General features: G+C 52.9%; 1 protein-coding gene across 3 annotated transcripts in view; it reads left to right on the plus strand.

Annotated features, from left to right (window-relative positions):
* The first annotated feature begins 1372 nt into the window (after positions 1-1372).
* Positions 1373-18329, plus strand: part of TP53BP2 (tumor protein p53 binding protein 2) — a 31574-nt gene continuing 14617 nt past the window's right edge. For 2 of the 3 annotated variants that reach the window (XM_040451962.1, XM_040451963.1), the window contains exons 1-7: positions 1373-1488; positions 3597-3744; positions 8766-8879; positions 11622-11704; positions 15206-15307; positions 17251-17425; positions 18037-18218. In XM_040451962.1, the coding sequence (XP_040307896.1) occupies positions 3597-3744; positions 8766-8879; positions 11622-11704; positions 15206-15307; positions 17251-17425; positions 18037-18218 (804 nt within the window). In that variant the 5' untranslated portion in view covers positions 1373-1488. The other variant, XM_040451964.1, reaches the window with a different exon arrangement.

Genomic DNA, 18329 nt, shown 5'->3' on the forward strand with positions numbered 1-18329 from the left:
ATGTGAGCCATTCTGACAGGTGTCAGGTGGTATCTCATTGTGGTTTTGATCTGTATTTCCCTGATGGTGAGTCATGTTGAGCATTTTTTCATGTGTCGGTTGGCCATCAGGATGTGTTTGGAGAAGTGTCTATTCATGGCTTTTGCCCATTTCTTCACTGGGTTATTTGTTTTTGGGGTGTTGAGTTTGATAAGTTCTTTAGAAATTTTGGATACTAACCCTTTATCTGATATGTCATTTGCAAACATCTTCTCCCATTCTGTCGGTTGCCTTTTAGTTTTGCTGATTGTTTCCTTCGCTGTGCAGAAGCTTTTTATTTTGATGAGGTCCCAGTAGTTCCTTTTTGTTTTTGTTGCCCTTGCCTCCGAGTGTTCGCTGTTTATTAAAGGTGGTTTCCACCTGAGGACTTAGTTTGTTCGCTTGACGGCCTGTAAGTACTGAACGAACGGGAAGGATGTTGAAGACGTAAGCTGGCTGGCGTGGTGTATGCTGTGGAGGTGATGGCGGATGGACACTCCCTCGTCTCCGTCCGGCATCGTGTCCAGCTGTGCTGTCCGAGGCGGCTCTGCGACATGCAGGACCAGCTCCAGGGTTCATCCGTTCATACGCCGCCGCTGCGTGCTTGGTGCGCACCAGGCCCCGTGCAGGGTGCTGAGGGTGCAGCATTGACCGTCAGAATGCCGGCCCGTGTGGAGCTGACCCTCTGGAATGGAAGATGGAGAGAGGAAAGTTAAGTAAATATAATGTGTGCTACGTTAGTGACTATGCCAAGGAGAGCACAAAGCAGGGAGTATGTGCGCGGGTGTGGGTGGTATTGGGATTTTCTGGAAGGGTGGCCAGGGAAGGCCTCACTGGGAAGGCAACATTTGAGTGCAGACCTGAGGGGGGCGGGGGGGGGCAGCTTGGTGGGCTGCAGACGGAAGGGCAGGTGCACAGGCCCCCAGGACCCGGCATGCGTGCTGCGTGGGAGGGTCACGGACACGGGGCAGTGGGGGGTGCTGGTAACGGGGGCAGCTGGTGGTGTGCGCAGGTCACAAGTCAGCTAATCCACACAACCTTCCCACCTGATGCAGCCACAGCCGCAAAGCCCTGCTTCCTCCTCCTGAATTTACTCTGCATCCGCAGAGTTGGGGGGTTCACACGCAGCACTACACCCCCCCCCTCCATTTTGTCACCAGATCTGGTCCTGTCTACGGAATATCTCCTTATGCACGGCCCTCACTTGGTGCCTGAACTGCTGCCTGTGGCTTGCAGGCTGCTGTAGAGAGCTGTCCTGAGCCGTTTGGGTGCCGAAGACTTTTACTTTGAAGGGGACGACCGGGATTCAGTGATGTGATTTCCCTAAGGCGGTCTAACTAATTATTAACCGAGCTGGGGGTAGAGCCCAGACCTCCTGCCCAGGAGTCTGGAGCAGTGCCACCCGGCTCTCGGCCGAGGACTTCGGGACACCTGCTGCAGTCCGTACCCCAGAGGACCTCTTTGCACGCGGTAGGTAGACGTGGGGTTGGCCTCTGCACTCGCCCCTCACGCCAGGGCTGTGGCTCTTCGGGGTTGGTAACCTGCAACAGCCTCTCGTCATTCTTACTTGTGATCCTGCTTAAAGTAAACAAAGCTGTTGTTTCCCAGATAGTAAAGTTTGGGTGACTGGCGCATAGAGCATTTCCCAGTTTTCCTGGTATTTTCCTGCCGTAGGCCGCAGCCTTAAGGGTAAGGCTGGATCGGAAGAGCAGAGTTGACTGTCATTTTAGTGGCCAGGCGGGTCCTTTTCCGTGAGTCCTCTTTGTTTATGAAGAGAAAACAGTGCCTGCTCCAGCTCTCAGGGTTGACGTGAGTCTCTGAGGTCCCACAGGGGGACGCGGGCCGGGCCAGGCGCTGGGACCTGTCGCAGCCCCCGGTGTGCTTAGGGCACAGACTGCGCACAGAACGTTCCTGCAGTTTAACGGACACCTTAAGCCCATTGTTTACGGTAAAAGCGTTCCTGTTTTCGAGGCGCTCAGGTTCAGGGAGAGCATTGGTGTGGGGAACGCTGCCGAGTGCCAGCTCCGTTACTGTCATCTGCCCTGGTGATTCTGTCTAGGCTGCGTGGGTGTGCGTTCACGGGCTGCCTTTCTGGCCGGGTGAGGCCTGGAACCATGTGTCTTTATTAATAGAGCTCGTCGGGGTGTGAAAACCGGATAGAGTTAGCTTGGAAGCTTCTCAGCTCATCCTGGGAGAGGGTGCAGGATTTTTCATGTCCTACGTATTGTTGCAACGGTGCCCACTGTTGTAACGTTTCTGGGTTACCTGCTCGTGCGCTCCGGTCTTCCGGGTTACTTTGCACGTGCACGTGCTCCTGTGCGTTGAGAGCTTGGACTGTCCGAAGGGGGGGACTGTGCCCTGCAGAGGACACAGGCGGGGCGAAGGAGGGGCTGCAGGGTGCCTGGGGAGTGCGTCCTGCCGTGCGTGTGCCCTGTCCCGACCCAGCCCTTGTGGCGTCCTGCGCTGCCTTCTTGCAGGGAAACGTGTGCTGTGGCTGTCGCATCCAGCCTGGGGGGCGAGGGTGTCTGGGCAGGGGCAGCCGGGTGCTGTGGGTGCCGGGACTGCCCCGTGATCTCGCGTGTCCTCGTGCGCGCAGTGCGCGTCCTGCTCCTGCTGCTGCTGGGTGGCCTTATAACCCGAACTTCTCGCGGTGCTTAGTGGTGGTTAATTATGTTTACAGAAGGCGTGCTGGTCCACGGGTTGACGTGACAACGACTCTGCCTTTCTCTTTGGAGAAGTATTTCCACAGGATGGATGCCCGCAGTTGGGCCTCTTAGAGGTGGTTCTTTATCCTGATGCCTGTCGACTGACATGGAGGAGGCACCCCCGGAGTTGAGGGTGCCAGGGTCGCTTGCCTGCGTGGCTGGGCTGGGAACGGACGACATTTTGGGGGGTAATTGAAAGGGTGTGAGAGTTTGCACTCTTTGCTCTATCAGTGTTAAGATACAGCGTCTGCTTTTAGAAGGAGAGGCTTTGCAAACGGGGTTAGATTCCAGCCTCTGCTGCCCGAGTGTTTACGAGGTCAGCCAAGTGTTACCCTAAGAGTCGTTCTGCTCGTACCTCGTCGATGGAGACTTGAGGCTGTAACATAGGCATTTGATTTGATTAAAACGTTTTCGCCCCAAAAACACAATGGTTTGAGTAGGTGATACACGCGCGTGGTGTAAATACTAGATTCCCCTCCGTGTTCTGCCTCCTGCTTCCCTTCCCCACCTCTAGAGCGGTACGTGTCACGTTCTAGGTCTCCCTCCAAAGAGCCTGCGCACGTGTGGTGGCCCGGCTGCCCTCGGGATTGGTGGGCAGCTCTGTTTCCAGGACGGGTGGGGCACACACCACGAACCGTATGAGTCTATGATAAACAGGTGACAGACAGCGTCACAGAAAGACTCGGTTTGGCCTTTTGTGTGAGCTGGTTTGACCGAACGCCAGGGACCCCAGGGGCTCTGCAGGCTGTGTGCCGCGGGGGGCATGGGGGGGGGGCGGGCGTGGGGGGGGGATGGCTGCCAGCACATACGCACTCGGACGGGGACTCTGGGGACAGGAATGGACGCTGACAGCTGCTGTCTCTCTCTTGGCAGATGTTCCTCACCGTGTTCCTCAGCGACAACGAGCAGCACTTCACCGAGGTCCCCGTGACCCCCGAAACCACGTGCCGAGATGTGGTGGATCTGTGCAAAGAACCTGGAGAGAGCGAGTGCCACCTGGCTGAAGTGCGCTGCGGCTCGGGTACGAGGCGGGCACCCCGCGCGCCCCTTAGGCCGCGTCGTGTGGTTCCTGGATTGTAGATGTGGCGGCACACGTGCGTCGGGAGCGCGTCCGTCCAGCTGTGGTGTGACACATAAAGCCTCTCTGCTCTTTCTTTCCCTGCGATACACTGAAGCCGCCATGGTGTGCGCGGTCAGAGGACAGGCAGGTGATGCACCGGTGGAAGCTTCCGGTAAACCGTATGGTGCTCACGAGGTGCTTTCTGGGTGCTTGGACTTGACTGAGTTAGAGATGTGAGGCGTCCCGAGTGCATCGCCCTCTGCACGTGTTTGCAGGTTTTTAGGGAACGCGGTCGGTGTGGCGTCACCGTGGTGGGGCGGGGGGGGGGGTCGAGGTCTTGGGTATTGTTTTAAGCTTTGAGATCACTCCCTCGCTCTAGTTCTTTGTATCTTTGTAGCTCTGAAGCGGGACAGCCTGCTCTTCTTGCCTCTGAGGAGTTTGTAGATGGAGTAATTTTCCGTCATTTGTGCCTCAGTCCTGTGCAGCCTGCATGAGCGCCCCCCGCCCCCCGGTGTCCCGGCGCCGGCCGCACACCGTGGGGACTGGGTCCACGCCGTTCCCGATGCTCCGGTGGCCCAGGCAAGACCTCCTGGTCACCTTTGGTCGACTCGCTTACGGGTGGGCATCCTAGAGGTCTCGTGCCCTCTCCCCGGCTCACTTCCTCCCTTCCCCCCCGCAGGGGAGCTAGAGTAGACCATTTGCTAGAGGGGCCCGAATGGTAGTCTGACTTTCCTCTTCTCAGTGACTTGCTTTCTGCTTAGAATCAAATCCGCACTCTGATCTTGGACTGTGGCTGCCGGATACTGGCTCCTCCCCGTCCTCCTGCGGCTCTCTGGTGTTCCTGAATGATCCCCGCTCCTTCCCTCCTTAGGGCCACAGGCGCCGGCTCCTTTACTGCCTGTGTCGCTCTCCCTCCAGGTTTTGCCGCCTGGACTTCAGCTGAAACGTTACCTCCTGCTGAAGTAGCCGTGATGTCACCCTGATCTGCCCCTCTGCTAAGACACGTCACGCCGGTTCTTGAGCGTTCACGTCTCTTGCCGCTTTAATCCCCGTGGCCCCACACACGTGCACTTGAACGTCGTTCCCTAAGAGGAGAGGCCTTGTGTGTCCCTGTCATTGGTGTGCCCGGCTCAGGGGAGGGCCTGGGGTCTGGCGGTGCTCAGTGAGCACTTCCTGAGTGAATCCGCGCACTGCTGGATGCTTCTGGCAGCCTCCTTGCATCAGAAGTGACCTTGTTTATGGTTTACTGAGGTGATCGGAAGCACCCATTGTGCACCCCTCACCTTCTCTCCAGACCCGGTTGCCCTTCCTCCCTTTTCCTAGAGGAAGAGGCGTCCCTCTCTTTGCCGAGGCTCAGTGTCTCCCGGAAACTCTGATTCTACCTGTTCTTTCTTCTCTCGTGTCTTGCTCACTTGAGTTCCCTTTACTATGTGATGATGATGTTTAGAAGATTTTCTGTCTTCTAACTTATGTTTTAGTTTTTTAAAGTTATTTGGAGAAAGATAGAGCAGGTGGGGGAGGGGCAGAAAGGAGGAGACGAGTCCCAAGCAGGCTCCACACTGTCAGCGCAGAGCCTGACGTGGGGCTCGAATTCACAAACCTCGAGATCATGACCTGAGCCAAGATCAGTCAGAGGCTGAACCACCCAGGCTCCCCTCCTCTTCTAGTTTTTAAAATAAATGACAGCACCTGAACGTATTCTTTTTTGTAAAAGAGGAAATAATATAGACAGAATAGAAGCATGTCCCTACTCCCATCCCTCAGTACTCCACGTAATTGCTCCTTTTTAAAAATTATTACTATTTTTAATGTTTTATTTTACTTTTTGAGAGAGCGTGAGCTAGCGGGGGTGGTGCAGAGAGAGAGGAGACACAGAATCCGAAGCAGCTCCAGGCTCCGCTCTGTCAGTGTAGAGCCTGAGGTGGGGCTCGAGCCCATGAGCTGAGAGGTCGTGAGCTGAGATCCAGGGTAAATGCTGGGCCACCCGGCACCCCCCTGGGTTTCCATTTTCAGAGAATTGTTTCCCTGTAGCCATTGCTCAGGTTTCCCTTGGCTTTTTTGCCTCTTGATCTGTAGGCGTTAAAACCAAAACCAACTACTCTGCAGCCCGGGTCTCTCTGTGTGATTTACAAGGCTTCTTCTTTACTTCGAGGCTGTGAACCCGCTCTCCTGGTCCGTTAAAGCTGGTTTTAGTGGTTTCTGTCCCTCCCCCATCAGTCTGTGACTCGTGAGAGTTAGGGGGCCGGTTCTTGTCTCCAGACAGAGAGTGAGTTGTTCTGAGTGCCCCTCCGATCGGTGCTCTCTTCCTTCCCGATGTGAGCCGTCTCTGTGTACGTGGTAGATCTCGTGCCAGGTTCACTCCTGCCAGCTTCCGTCAGTCACTTGTGTCTTTTGTTCACAACAGAACCAAACTGTTCTAATTACTGTGTGGTTTTAGTGCGTGTTAGGGATCGGTGAGCCAGGTGTGCATTTCATTGTTCTGCTTTTTTTGTGTTTTCGAATATTTGTTTATTTCTGAGAGAGCGAATATGTGTAGGCGTGAGAGAAGGGCAGAGAGAGAGACAGAATCCCAAGCAGGCTCAGCACTGTCATGGGGCTCAAACTCACGAACCGTGAGATCAGGGCCTGTGCCGAAATCAAGAGTCAGAGGCTTGACCGACTGAGCCTACCCCCCACCCCACCCCCAGGCACCCCTGTTTTTTCAAAGAATACCTGAGCTGTTCTTCTATATGTTTTTTTTTCAAATACAATGTAGAAGGACCTTAAAAGGTTCCAGGAAAAATCCTATTGGCATTTGGATGGGTTGTAGTGAATTCATAATTCATTTGAGGGTTGCTGGTGTGGTGCTGTGGTTAGGAGCAAGATCTTGGGTATCAAGTCCTGTCTCTGCCCTTTACTAGCCTTCTAACCTCACCGTCCTCCCTGGGATCCCTCCCGGGAATCCATGGCAGGCCCCGCTCACCTGGGGCAGGGGATGTGGGCAGGGGGTCTGCAGAACCCGAAGTGTGCTCCTGCACTTGCGGTCAGTCCTCCCGGCCAGCGGGACCCCGGCTCCCAGACCTGCTGAGCAGTCCCCCCATGGGGACTGGGGTTTCTTCACTTCCTTGACTTGTCTCTTGGCTCCTGGAGCCTGGGGGTTTCATCTCATTTTTCTGAAAGCGCGCGCGCGTGTGTGTGCGCGCGCGTGCGTGTGTGCCTATGTTGGGTGAGGAGGTGGAAGGTCTGCTCAGAAGTGCTTTTGGGGGTGTCTTTCTTGTCAGGGGTGTTCCTTTTGGGGGGTCTTAGAATTTCTGTGGCTTGTGGAAGAGACGGGACCTCTGAACTCCGCGTGTTGTTTCACCGTGACTGGAAGCACAACTGTACTTTGTTGGAGCTGACGGGACTGAGTTCAGGGTCAGTCCACAAAACGGGCTGCCTGTTCTCCGCCCTGTGGTCGCTGCAGGTGCTGGCATCGTGGTCTCGGTTACTGGCAGGCGCGCCGAGTTCTCGCCGGCCGCTTCAACGTCCTCACGTACGTTGAGTACGTAGCACACTGACATCACTGGAGCTGCTCTGATTGGGAGCAGTTGTGTCCGCGAGCAGTAGGTTTGGTGTTTATATCCAGATCCTGGAGATGACAAGGTATTTTGAGGGGAGCTTACAACCATGGTTTCTCCTGAATTTCGCATTTATGAGAGTGTTTGGCTGTGTCCTTTTGTCTCTAGAAAAGTTTGACAGCTGTCGGTCTCACCGGAAGAGGGGCCGAATAGACATGCAGCGAACGATGTGGGGCGTTGGGGTACCGGCCCCCTGGGGCACAGTCGAAAACCCACATGTGACTTTCAGCTACCCCCAAACTGCTTACGGCCTGCTGTCGCCCGGGAAGCCCGGTAGCCCATGTTGTGTATGTTGTGTGTATTACACACTGTTTTTCAGTCAAGGAAGCTAGAGAGAAGATGCTAGTAAGGAAATCATAAGGAACGTGGAGTGCCTTGGGGGCTCAGTAAGTTAAGTGTCGTCTTCGGCTCAGGTCATGATCTCCCGGTTCCTGAGTTCGAGCCCCCGCATCAGGCTCTGCACTGACCGTGCAGACCCTGCTTGGGATTCTGTTTCTCTCTCTCTCTGCCCTCCCTGGCTCACATTCTCTATCTCTCTCTCAAAGTGAAGAAACAGTAAAAAAAACAAAAAGCCATAAGGAATATTTACAGGACTGCCCCGTATCTATCAAAAAAACTCCCGCATAAGTGGACGTGGGCAGGTCGTAGCCGTTACTCAAGGGTCTATTGTGTTTTCGGTGCAGTAAGCAGCCTTTTGTTAGGAAACGGGGATGTCTGATTTTTTTTAAACATAGTTTATAGAATTATAACTTAAAAATAGCCTAATAGGAAGACTAGGCCGTTTGGAAAGTTATTTTTAATTTCTTGTTTGTATGCTTCGAGAGCCCTAGAACGTCTGAGTTAGAAAGGACCTCAGAGACCATCCTGTGTCGCAGTTGAGACTTCAGAAACCCCTCGAGGTCACCGGCGGCTAGTCCCTCAGGCACTGAGCTAGAGTCCCGTGCTCCTGGCGGCCGGCCCTGACCGGTTCCTCTTTCCTGTGCCCCCCGGTTGGACACGGACTGTGCGGAGCATCTGTGACGCTGTATTTCTAAGGGCTCTTTTATTTTACTTTTTAAAAATGTTTTTGAAGTTTATTCATTTTTGAGAGTGGGGGGTGAGGGACAGAGAGAGAGGGAGACACGGGATCCGAAGCGACTCCAGGCTCCGAGCCATTAGCACAGAGCCCAACGTGGGGCTCGAATTCACAAACCACGAGATCGTGACCTGAACCCAAGTCTGACACTTAACCGACCGAGCCACCCAGGTGCCCCATCTAAGGGCTCTTTTAATGGGAAAAAAGTTATCTAAGACGCTAAGTATTCCCATCAGCAGAATCTGCACGAAGGATGGGAGCAAATGCCCTCCGTTGGACCTGCAGGTCGCATGATGTGTTTGTTCCCATAGAGCGTCCGGTTGCTGATAACGAGCGCATGTTTGAGGCTCTGCAGCGGTCTGGAAGTCAGAGGAACGAAGTTCGTTTCTTCCTTCGTCACGAACGGCCCCCCGGCAGGGACACAGGTGGGTAGCGTCGTGTGAATCTGAACAGGGCTGTGGACTTTGCTTGCTTTGGAAGGGGTGGGGGGTGTCGGGAGCCTGGTGACTTGAGTGAGGGTGCAGGAGAGGGAGGGAGTAGAGGCCTGAGGACGGCCCAGCTGCCAAAACCTGACCGCCAGGGAGCCAAGGGTGTGGTTTGCTTTGATTTGTGGTGCTTGAAGAGGGGAGAATCGGGCGGAAAGGAGTCCCTAGGGCAGGAGGTGGAAATTTGGGGGGGGCGATGTGTGCTGGCGGGTCCCTGAGGAGCGGCGCCCTCAGCCCGCGAGACCTTCTCCCGGGTGCAGAGGGAGAGAGGACAGATGCGGTTGGCGGTGGTGTGGGGTCTGGAGGAAGGGCTTCTGGTCGTCTTCTCTGAGGTTGGGGGGGGGGGCACAGAGGCCCACGTGAGCCGTCACAGGGAACAGAAGAGCGTCAGCCACGGACTCGGGACACCGCGGATCCCAGACCCTGGGCTTTCCTTCTAGCCGGGCTCTGCAGTCTGGATGTTGGAAGAAGACGGTTAGATTGCCCCAGAGTTGGGGTTTTGCCGGCCCGATCGGGAGGAGGACACGGACGGCGTCTGAGCTGGTGGGAAGGGGTGGAGGGGAGCTGCAGGGAGAGGCTAGGCAGGGGAGGAGACTGGGCTCCCGGGTTCCTGAACAGGTGCAGTGACGGGAAGTTAGGGTCCGAACCCAGACCGTCTAAATTCAGGATCCCAGAGGGAGAGCACTTGTAGGGGATTTGGGCCAGGAGATGAGCCAGGGTTAGGGGCTGAGAGGCGGGCTTTGGACGGAGGCTGTGGGGGTCAGGTGGTCACAGCTGTGGGGATGAGGGTTCTCACCGGGGCGTGCAGATGAGGTAAGGAGGGAGGAGACGCCAGCGGAGGGATGCCGGGCCGACCGTGGCTGGACCCTGAGGGTGGAGCCGTCCTGGGGACCCTGAGGGGCTCTGTTCCTGGGGGAAGCCCCCCGATAAGTGGGAGTACTAGGTATTTCTAAAAGTGTGAGAACCTTTAAAACGGGAACTTGAGGGTTTGTGATCTCAGGACATTACTGTCGTGAGTAGGAACGTAGGAAACAGGTGTTCGCTATCATGTGACATAACATCTCGAGTTTACTGCCTTGATCCGAGCGCCCGCGTGGTGCCCAGCCATTAGAAATGCTTACGTGTGGCGTGTGACGTGTGACATAGTGTGGCCTCGTCCCCACTGCAGGAGAGTGCGGGCACGCAGGTGACCTGCCCTGCCCTGCCCGAGGTCACACGTCTGGGGCGGAACCTGGAGCACAGCCGAGACCCCTCAGTCAGGCTGGCCACACGCTCTCCATCCTCACTGCTGTCTGTAGGTGTCCTTTAAACCCTCACTTATTTTGTTCCCGAGCCGCCTTTCTTGTAGTTGTAAATTGGCGTCTGCAATCGCATTTTTGTTTTGTCCTTTACTTACATTATCGCACACATCCTCTGGTAATAAGTTGAATTTTACCTTTTCACCCAACAGTTCCCATGTCTCCTGGGTAGGTCGTGGGTAAATTATTAAATAGGAGTGCAGTACACAGCCTCAGTGTGTCTGTAAGGTGAGAAGCCCAGTCCAAAGATCGAGGAGCCGTTTACATTGTCGCACACACCAGGGCCCCGCAGCGTTCGAACTGGGCCGCAGCGGCATCCGCCAGTGAGGTGCGAGTCTGGGTTAGGGGACGCCCGCCCTCTTCCCTGTGCCCTTGGCCCAGGACCTGGGCCTCTGACTCTGATTGAGTCCTGAACATGCTAACGAGACACTGGTTGCATGCCCTCTCTTTGAGGTGGTGAAGAAAGCAATTGCTCTTAAGTGGCAGGTTTTTTTTCTTGTGGAAATATTGTGACAGATGACTTGAGCCGCGTTGTGAGAACTGAACAGTGTTTTAAAAATAAAGCTAGTGCGTTTGCGTTAGGTGTCCGCGTGATACCTGGCTCTGAGGACAGACGTTTACTTATGGGCGCGGGAATCTGTGCTGAGCTTCAAGTAGGTATAATAGACATTTAATTGAAAAGAAATTTTAATTTAAAATTTCTTGGGAGATCTGTGTTTTCTAATATACGGGAAGTACAGATATAAGCTTAATTTTCTGTATTTAAAAAGCTGTTGATATTTCAAATTACAAATTTCTTACACTGTATCCGCTTAAATTTTTTTTTTATTTTTTTTTGCAAGAGAGACTGAGCACCAGCGGGGGAGGGTCAGAGAGAGAGGGAGACACAGAATCCAAAGCAGGCTTCAGGCCCCAGAAAAATTCTTTTTAGCCAGTAAAGCAGAATATACAGTGTTCTCTAGTTAGTATTTTCCCAAGTTAAGAAAATGGAAATTTTTTTACTGAAATAAATGGGGAAGTAGTTCATAGTACTTACGAACTACCATAAAATGTCCCCAGTAAACCAAAAATATTCAAGACGGCTCTTAACTCTGTTTTCAGTTGCTTCTTTTCAATGGAAGTTACAAACACACCTGATGAGCACGGGGAAGGATGGATTTAATTTTCACTTATTTCTTTCGGTGAAAGTCGTTGATCTCACAACCGACTAGCTAAGTGGAGAGCCAGGAGCAGCAGTGTGAACAAATGATGGGAGGTGTTTTGTTTATGGCGTCCTTTCTGCTTCCGGTATCCAGGAGCGATAGTGACAACCCCAAGGTGACCTGCTCCTTATGGCACCTGTCCGTTTTAGTATTAATGCCTGGTTTTTGAATTTTGTGCTTAGTGAGTGGACCAAGGTCTCAGGATCCAAGTTTAAGAAGAAACGGTGTAAAAGTTCCTGGTGAACATCGAAGGAAGGAGAATGGCGTGAGTGATCGTTTTTTTGTTTCTATCCGCGCCGCACGTGTGCCAGTGATCTGCTGTTTTGCCCTTCAACTCGCATTCATTATTACTTTGTTCTCCAATGGGTTATGAAGGATGGCCCTCTTCTGTAAAGGTTATTGTAAATTTATTTCATACAAAGGATTGATTTTAATGATCTCGGCATGGGTGACTGTCGAGAGCAGTTTTAGATGCTGGAAATGCCTCACATTCAGAACAAAACAAATGTTGAGCAAGTAATGAATTTTAGTAAGTATCTTTGGGGGCACCTGGTAGACATTTTCTTTTCAGAGCTCAGAATTTGTAATACGGTTAGGGATTCGCCTCGTTATCTTTCCCCAGTCTGTGGTAAATTTATGTGAGAATCCAGACCATTTGCTCCTCTTTCCCCAAATTCTCCTTGTTTCTCTTAGATCTTACACTTCTCTTACGGGGCTGGAAGGCTCATATAAAGATGATGAAAAGCGGTCTCAGCCATTAACAGGATTTGAGTGCATCTCGACACAGCGTATCTTCCCCCCTCACTGGGTTCTTCTTGAACAGCTTTATCGAACTATAGTTGACCCACATACAGTAAAATTGCACATATTTCGAGTGCACAGTTTGGTAAGTTTTGACACGCGTACACACCTGTGAAACCGTCACCACAGTCAAGATAGTGACAGTGTCCATCACGCTGGGTTTCCGCATGTCCTTCTATAACCTTCCCTTCTGCCTCCCTCCCCGTCCTCAAGGACCCCCTGTCTGCTTTCTGTCGCTACAAATTACTTGTGTTTTCCAGAACTTTACATGGATGGAATCCTCCAGTATATAGTCTTTTTGTCTGAATGTGCTCAGCATAGCTATTTTCATCCCTTCCGTCCCGGAGGTCAGTGGTTGGTTCCTTTTCATTGCTGGGACGCCCTCCATCCGCACAGCATGCTGATCCACCGTAGACGGATGTTGGGCTTATTGCCGGTTCTGGTTAGTCTGTATCCAGCTGTCATATTTGGGTCCTAGTCTGTGTACGGGCACGTCCTTTTAGTTCTCTTCAGCTACTAGGAGTGGGGTGCTGGGTCACGCGGCAGGGGCGTGTTCACTTTTTAAGAAGCTGCCAGACTGGTTGCCAAGGTGATTGTTCTATTTTCCGTTCCCGTCCAAGAGTTCCAGTTGTTCTGTGTCCTCGCCCGCATCTGGTGTGGTCAGTCCTGGTAATTGTCGCTGACCGGGGCCCTGCGGTCCCCCGAGGCTTCACCTTGTGTTTCTCTGACGGCTTGTGGTGCACACGCTTATTTGCCACCCGTGTGTCTTACGTGGTGACATATTTGTTCGCCTCTTTTGTTTATACTTTTCCTTGTTGGTTTGTTTGCTTTCTTAGTACTGAGTTCGAGCACTCTATTCTGGATCCGAGTCTTTTATGAGGTATATGCTTTGCAAATATTCTCCCTGGTCTGTGCCGTGTTCCTAATTTTAATAAAAGATAGTCGCTCAGTTGAGAAGTTTTGTCGTGTTCTTTTACATTTAATTTTATGACCCACTTTGAACACTTGGCTGTGGTACGAGGACTCGAGCTCGTGCTGTTGTGTACGCGCACGTCCAGGTGACCAAGCTGGATGCCTGTTGGAAGGGCCGTGCTTTCTCGCTCCAGGGCCTTGCATCTTCGTCTCAAGGCCGTTGCCCCGTACACGTGGGGGTCTGTCCGTGCTCCCCGTTCCTCTGTCTTGACCGTGCTGTGTCGGTCACCAGAGCATGGGGAAGTCTTCTGGTCAGGCCGTGTGACTTTTCTAAATTTATTCCTTTTCAGGTTGTTGTGGCTGTTCTAGATCCTGTGCCCTCCCTTATGGGAGTTTGGAATCTGCTTGTTCATTCACACATACACACACACACACACACACACACACACACACACACACACACGCCTACTGGAAGATGCCTGCATGGCTTAGTTGACTGGGTGTCTGACTCCTGATTTGGCTCAGGTCATGATCCCAGGCTAGTGGGATTGAGCCCCACGTCGGGCTCTGCACTGAGCATGAAGCCCGCTTGGTATTCTCTCTCACTCTTGCTCTCTCACCCCCCCACCCCTCTTCCCCACTCGTGCGCTCTCTCTTTCTCTAAAATAAAAAATAACCTTTAATCCCTTTTTAAGAATTAAAAAAAGCCTGCTGGGAGTTCACTTTGCCGAGTGTACAGGTCAGTTCGGGAAGCGTGGTCATCTTGTGGGCGTGAGCTTCTGATTCACGAGCATGTCACTTACCCCGGCTTCATTCAGGCCTTTCTCTCAGCAGTTTGTGAGTTTTCAGGGTGCAGGTCTTGTGCATCGTGTTAAATTTATTCCTAAGTACTTCATGGTTTCTGTGCTACTGGAAACGGCCTTTAAAGATGCTTTTTCTAGGTGGGGTACCTGGGTGGCGTCTGTTAAGCATCTGACTCTTCGTTTGGGTTCAGGTCGTGATCTCACGGTTTGCGAGATTGAGGCCTGAGTTTGGATTCTCTCTCCCTCTCTGCCCCTCCCCATGCATGCGCTTGTGCACATGTGCCTTCTTTCTCAAAATAAGTAAACATGAAATTTTTCCTCAATTTCTGGTTGTCAGTATATAGAAATACAGTTGATTTTTGCCTTCTGATCGTTTATCCTGCAATGTTGCAAACACCTCACTAGTTCTGGCGGCTCTTTTGTAGACTCCGTAGCATTTTCCTCACAGATCACGTTTTCTGTGAGTCAAGACAGTTTACTTTCTTCCTTTCCAAACTGGATACAACTTCTGGCCTTTTCTTTTCTGTTACCGTGGCTTGGAACTTCTAGGAGCGTGTTGAGTAGATGCTTTGAGAGTAGACATCTTGTTTGTCCCTCATAACTCAGTGTATCTTGAATATTTTTGATGCTAGTGTCATATTAAAAAAAAAACCCTTTTTTTAAGTTTATTTATTTTGAGAGAGAGAGGGAGCATGGAAGGCAGAGAGGGAGGGAAAGAGGGAATCCCAAGCAGACTCACACTCTGACAGCGTGGAGTCCGATGTGGGGCTCAAACTCCCGAACCATGAGATCATGACCTGAGCAGAAATCACGTCACTTAACTGACTGACTGAGCCACCCAGGCGCGCCTCGCTAGTGTCATGTTTTTAAAGGTCGTTGTGATGACTGTGTTCTAGGTTAGCCGCTGGTGCCCCAGTGTCATGTTTAGTGTGATCAAATGTTATTTTTCTAGTATAAATTAACTACAGAACAAGGTAATTCTAAGTAGTTCCATTTCGGCCACCGACTACTGAAACTGTTTACTTTTACATTTATAACTTGAAGAGCGCTGGTCTATTGGTACCTTTTACGTCTAAACGTGATAAGTCACTGTGGGGATGTTAACATGAAACTTAATGGTCTCGTTAATATTACGGGAGAAAAACGGCCGATTTTGGCGTGATGGGTTCAGGTGCGGCTTAAGCAGACCTTCGCGGAGGGTCTCTGTGATCATTTCGTGGTAGCCGGAGCGCTTGTGGTTTCGTTTGCAGGCTGGCAGCCCCGGGATGGATCTGACTCTGGCCGAGCTTCAGGAGATGGCGTCCCGCCAGCAGCAGCAGATTGAGGCCCAGCAGCAGATGCTGGCCACTAAGGTAATGTCTCGTTGGAGGACGGGCGGGCCCGCCGTTGATGCGTGAGTGAGGCCCGCTCACGCTGTGCGCCGTCGCCTCCCAGACACACGAGGAGACTGCAGCCCACGAGGTTCCTGCTTCCCGGAGCCTGCTTCTCTTTGCTGCAGCATTTTCTGGAAAGCCTTAGATCATCCCCCGCGTTCAGGATCGCTGGACCCCCAATCCTGAGCAAAATTATTCCTGTCGTGTATCGGTAACAGAGGAAGAGCGTAAGGAACGCTTCCACTTGGCTGGTGGGAACCGCTCTGGACTGGCCTTGTCCTGACTGGTTGCTAAAGCGAGAAGGACTTTATAGTCAAGTCCTGCTAACTCTGTCCCCTTCTGTGTCGTGACACTGATAACCGGCTGTTTGCCCTCTTCTGAGACATCCTGCCCCCACAGGCTAATGCTCATCCTGGCCTCGAACAGGTGAAAAAACAAAAGAAGCCTCCATTACCTTCCAGACCAGTCTCCCTGTTCCCTCTCCTGCCGGCCACAGGTTTCTGGTCTAAGTCATCAGACTTCCTCCAGAGAGGCTGGGAATCGGTATCTTGGGGTTTGCAGGCTAACGGTCTCAGCTCTATGGTTGTAGCACTAAAATGGCCGTGGACGCAAACGAATGGATGGCTGTGTCCCCCAAAAACTGGACTTCTAAAAACAGCAGGCTGGATTTCACCTGCCGTCCCTGGTCTGAACACTCAGTGTCTGCACCTGACCAGTCTTTTAGTGACTGTAAGTTCACTGGAGCTAGGGTACCAGTGGTGGTCTGGCGTGTGAGGTCCCCAGCGACACGCCCTGGGGCCCTCCTTGTCATAGTGCCAGGACTCCCATGTGTCCGTTTCTGTCTCTGATGCCAGGCACCAGCACCTTCAAAATCCGTTGTAGCATTGCTTCTCATACTTCAGTGTGCATATGAATCACCTAGGGGTCTTGCTAAAAATGCATGTTCTGGGGGCGCCTGGGTGGCTCTGTCAGTTAAGTGTCTGACTCTTGATTTTGTCTCCGGTCATGATCTCACGGTTCGTGGGATCGAGCCCCATGTCGGGCTGTGCTCTGACAGAGTGGAACCTGCTCGGGATCTTCTCCCTCTCTCCTCGCCCCTCTTCTGCTCATGCGCGCTCTCGCTCTCAAAATAAACATTTAAAAAAATGCATGTTCTGGGGCACCTGGTTGGCTCAGTTGATTAAGCATCCAACTCCTGATTTCAGCTCAGGTCATGATCTCACGGTTCGTGAGATCAAGCTTTGCGTCAGGTTCTGTGCTGATAGATAAAAATAAGGTTGAGTAATAGAACAAATCTTCAATTTTGGGGACTTACTTCGAAACTATTTTGTGTTACTTCTGTTTCAGGCATATTAACTTGAGGTTACTCTTGATGATAAGTTGTGTGACTCTGTTACTCGATTTCAGTTAAAAATTTTCGTATGATAGAATGTTACGCTCTGGTTTTTTAGAGCGTTAAGTGGTTCTTCACCTCTTTCCTAAGTGTGTGTTGAGTGTGCACTAGCTGTGCAAGGTGCTGTGTGAAGAGAGTCACATTTCACGGTTCGCTCCTTGCCGGTCGCCCCACTTCAGAGCTGAGGAAGGCAGTGAGGTTCTGCGGTTTGCCCAGTCTTAGAGCCCGTAAGTGGCAGCACGTGGGTTGGGAGTCCCAATCTGGCTCCAAAGCCGCCTTTGTAGCGAGCGTGTCTCTGTGTGAGCTTCTCCTAAACCTGTAGCCACGGCCCGTGAGAACCAGTTCCGGATGGGCTGTTCGCTCGCGGCACGAGAACCACGGGGAATAAGTGTGCTCGTTCCTGGGTCTTGTCCCCGTGAGGATGGAGGGCTGCGGCCAGGAGCGGGTGCCTCGCGGGCTGGTCTGGGTTCGTTCCGGGCTGTGGCGCACCTGCTGGGAAGGGCGTGCTGACCCTGGCCTGTGTCTTCAGGAGCAGCGCTTGAAGTTTTTGAAACAGCAGGATGAGCGCCAGCAGCAGCAGACTGCGGAGCAGGAGAAACTGAAGAGGCTGAAGGAGATCGCGGAGAGCCAGGAGGCGAAGCTGAAGAAAGTGAGGGCGCTCAGGGGCCACGTGGAGCAGAAGAGGCTGAGCAACGGCCGGCTCGGTGAGCGGAGCCCGGGGGCGGCCGGTGTGGGGGCGGGGGCCGGGCGGGGGCCGGCGACAGGCGTGGCCAGGGGCGAGAGCAGGACGGGACCTCCGAGTTGCTGGAAAGCAGAATTCCCTGCAGCTCGGACACCCGTGAATAGGAGTCAGCTGCCGGGCGCTTTCGACAAGGTTCCTGACTCACCTTTGGAAAATGTCCTGGTGGTTTCTTTGGGTTTTTTCCCCTCTAAATACTTTTTGACTGGAAGTTTGACGAAGGATTTTTATTCATAGAGTAGGTCTGTTACAATACCACTTAATTAAAATTTTAGTGACTTAACGACTCCCTCTACCGCTTTTATAAAGCGCAGGTTCAGAGGCCTAAATAAATTTTGTTGTTGCCCAAGTTTGCAGTTTAATACTCGAGATCCGGGTCCTGCCAGAGTCCCCTCCAGAGGGAGGCTCATTCAGAATGCGTCTGCCGATTCCAGCCGCCTGGGAAAGAGAAGGCTTCGGGGCCTTTCTGAAATGTCTGCGCTGTGTCCCGAGGCTCGTCGCAAAGCCAGGTTGCCTGGGAGCGCTCGTTCGTAGTTTTCTTTCCAGCCCCGGTTGCCTTTCTTCTTGTCCTTCCAGTGGAGGAGATCGAGCAGATGAACAGCCTGTTCCAGCAGAAGCAGAGGGAGCTGGTTCTGGCCGTGTCCAAGGTGGAGGAGCTGGGCAGGCAGCTGGAGGTGCTCAGGAACGGCCGGCTGGACGGGCGGCACGATGGCAGGTGCGCCGCGGCCGAGCTCGACCGCCTCTACAAGGAGCTGCAGGTGAGCCGGGGGCGCTTCGCCCCGAGGTCCGGGACGCACGTCCGAGTGGCCCACGTGGGAAGTCGGGGGCCTCCCTACAGCCGCGGCCGCGGGCCGACGTTCAGTTTACAC

The sequence above is a fragment of the Herpailurus yagouaroundi genome, unplaced genomic scaffold (genome assembly GCF_014898765.1).
Source record: "Herpailurus yagouaroundi ecotype Mexico unplaced genomic scaffold, PumYag 205, whole genome shotgun sequence".
Taxonomy (NCBI): Eukaryota; Metazoa; Chordata; class Mammalia; order Carnivora; family Felidae; genus Herpailurus; species Herpailurus yagouaroundi.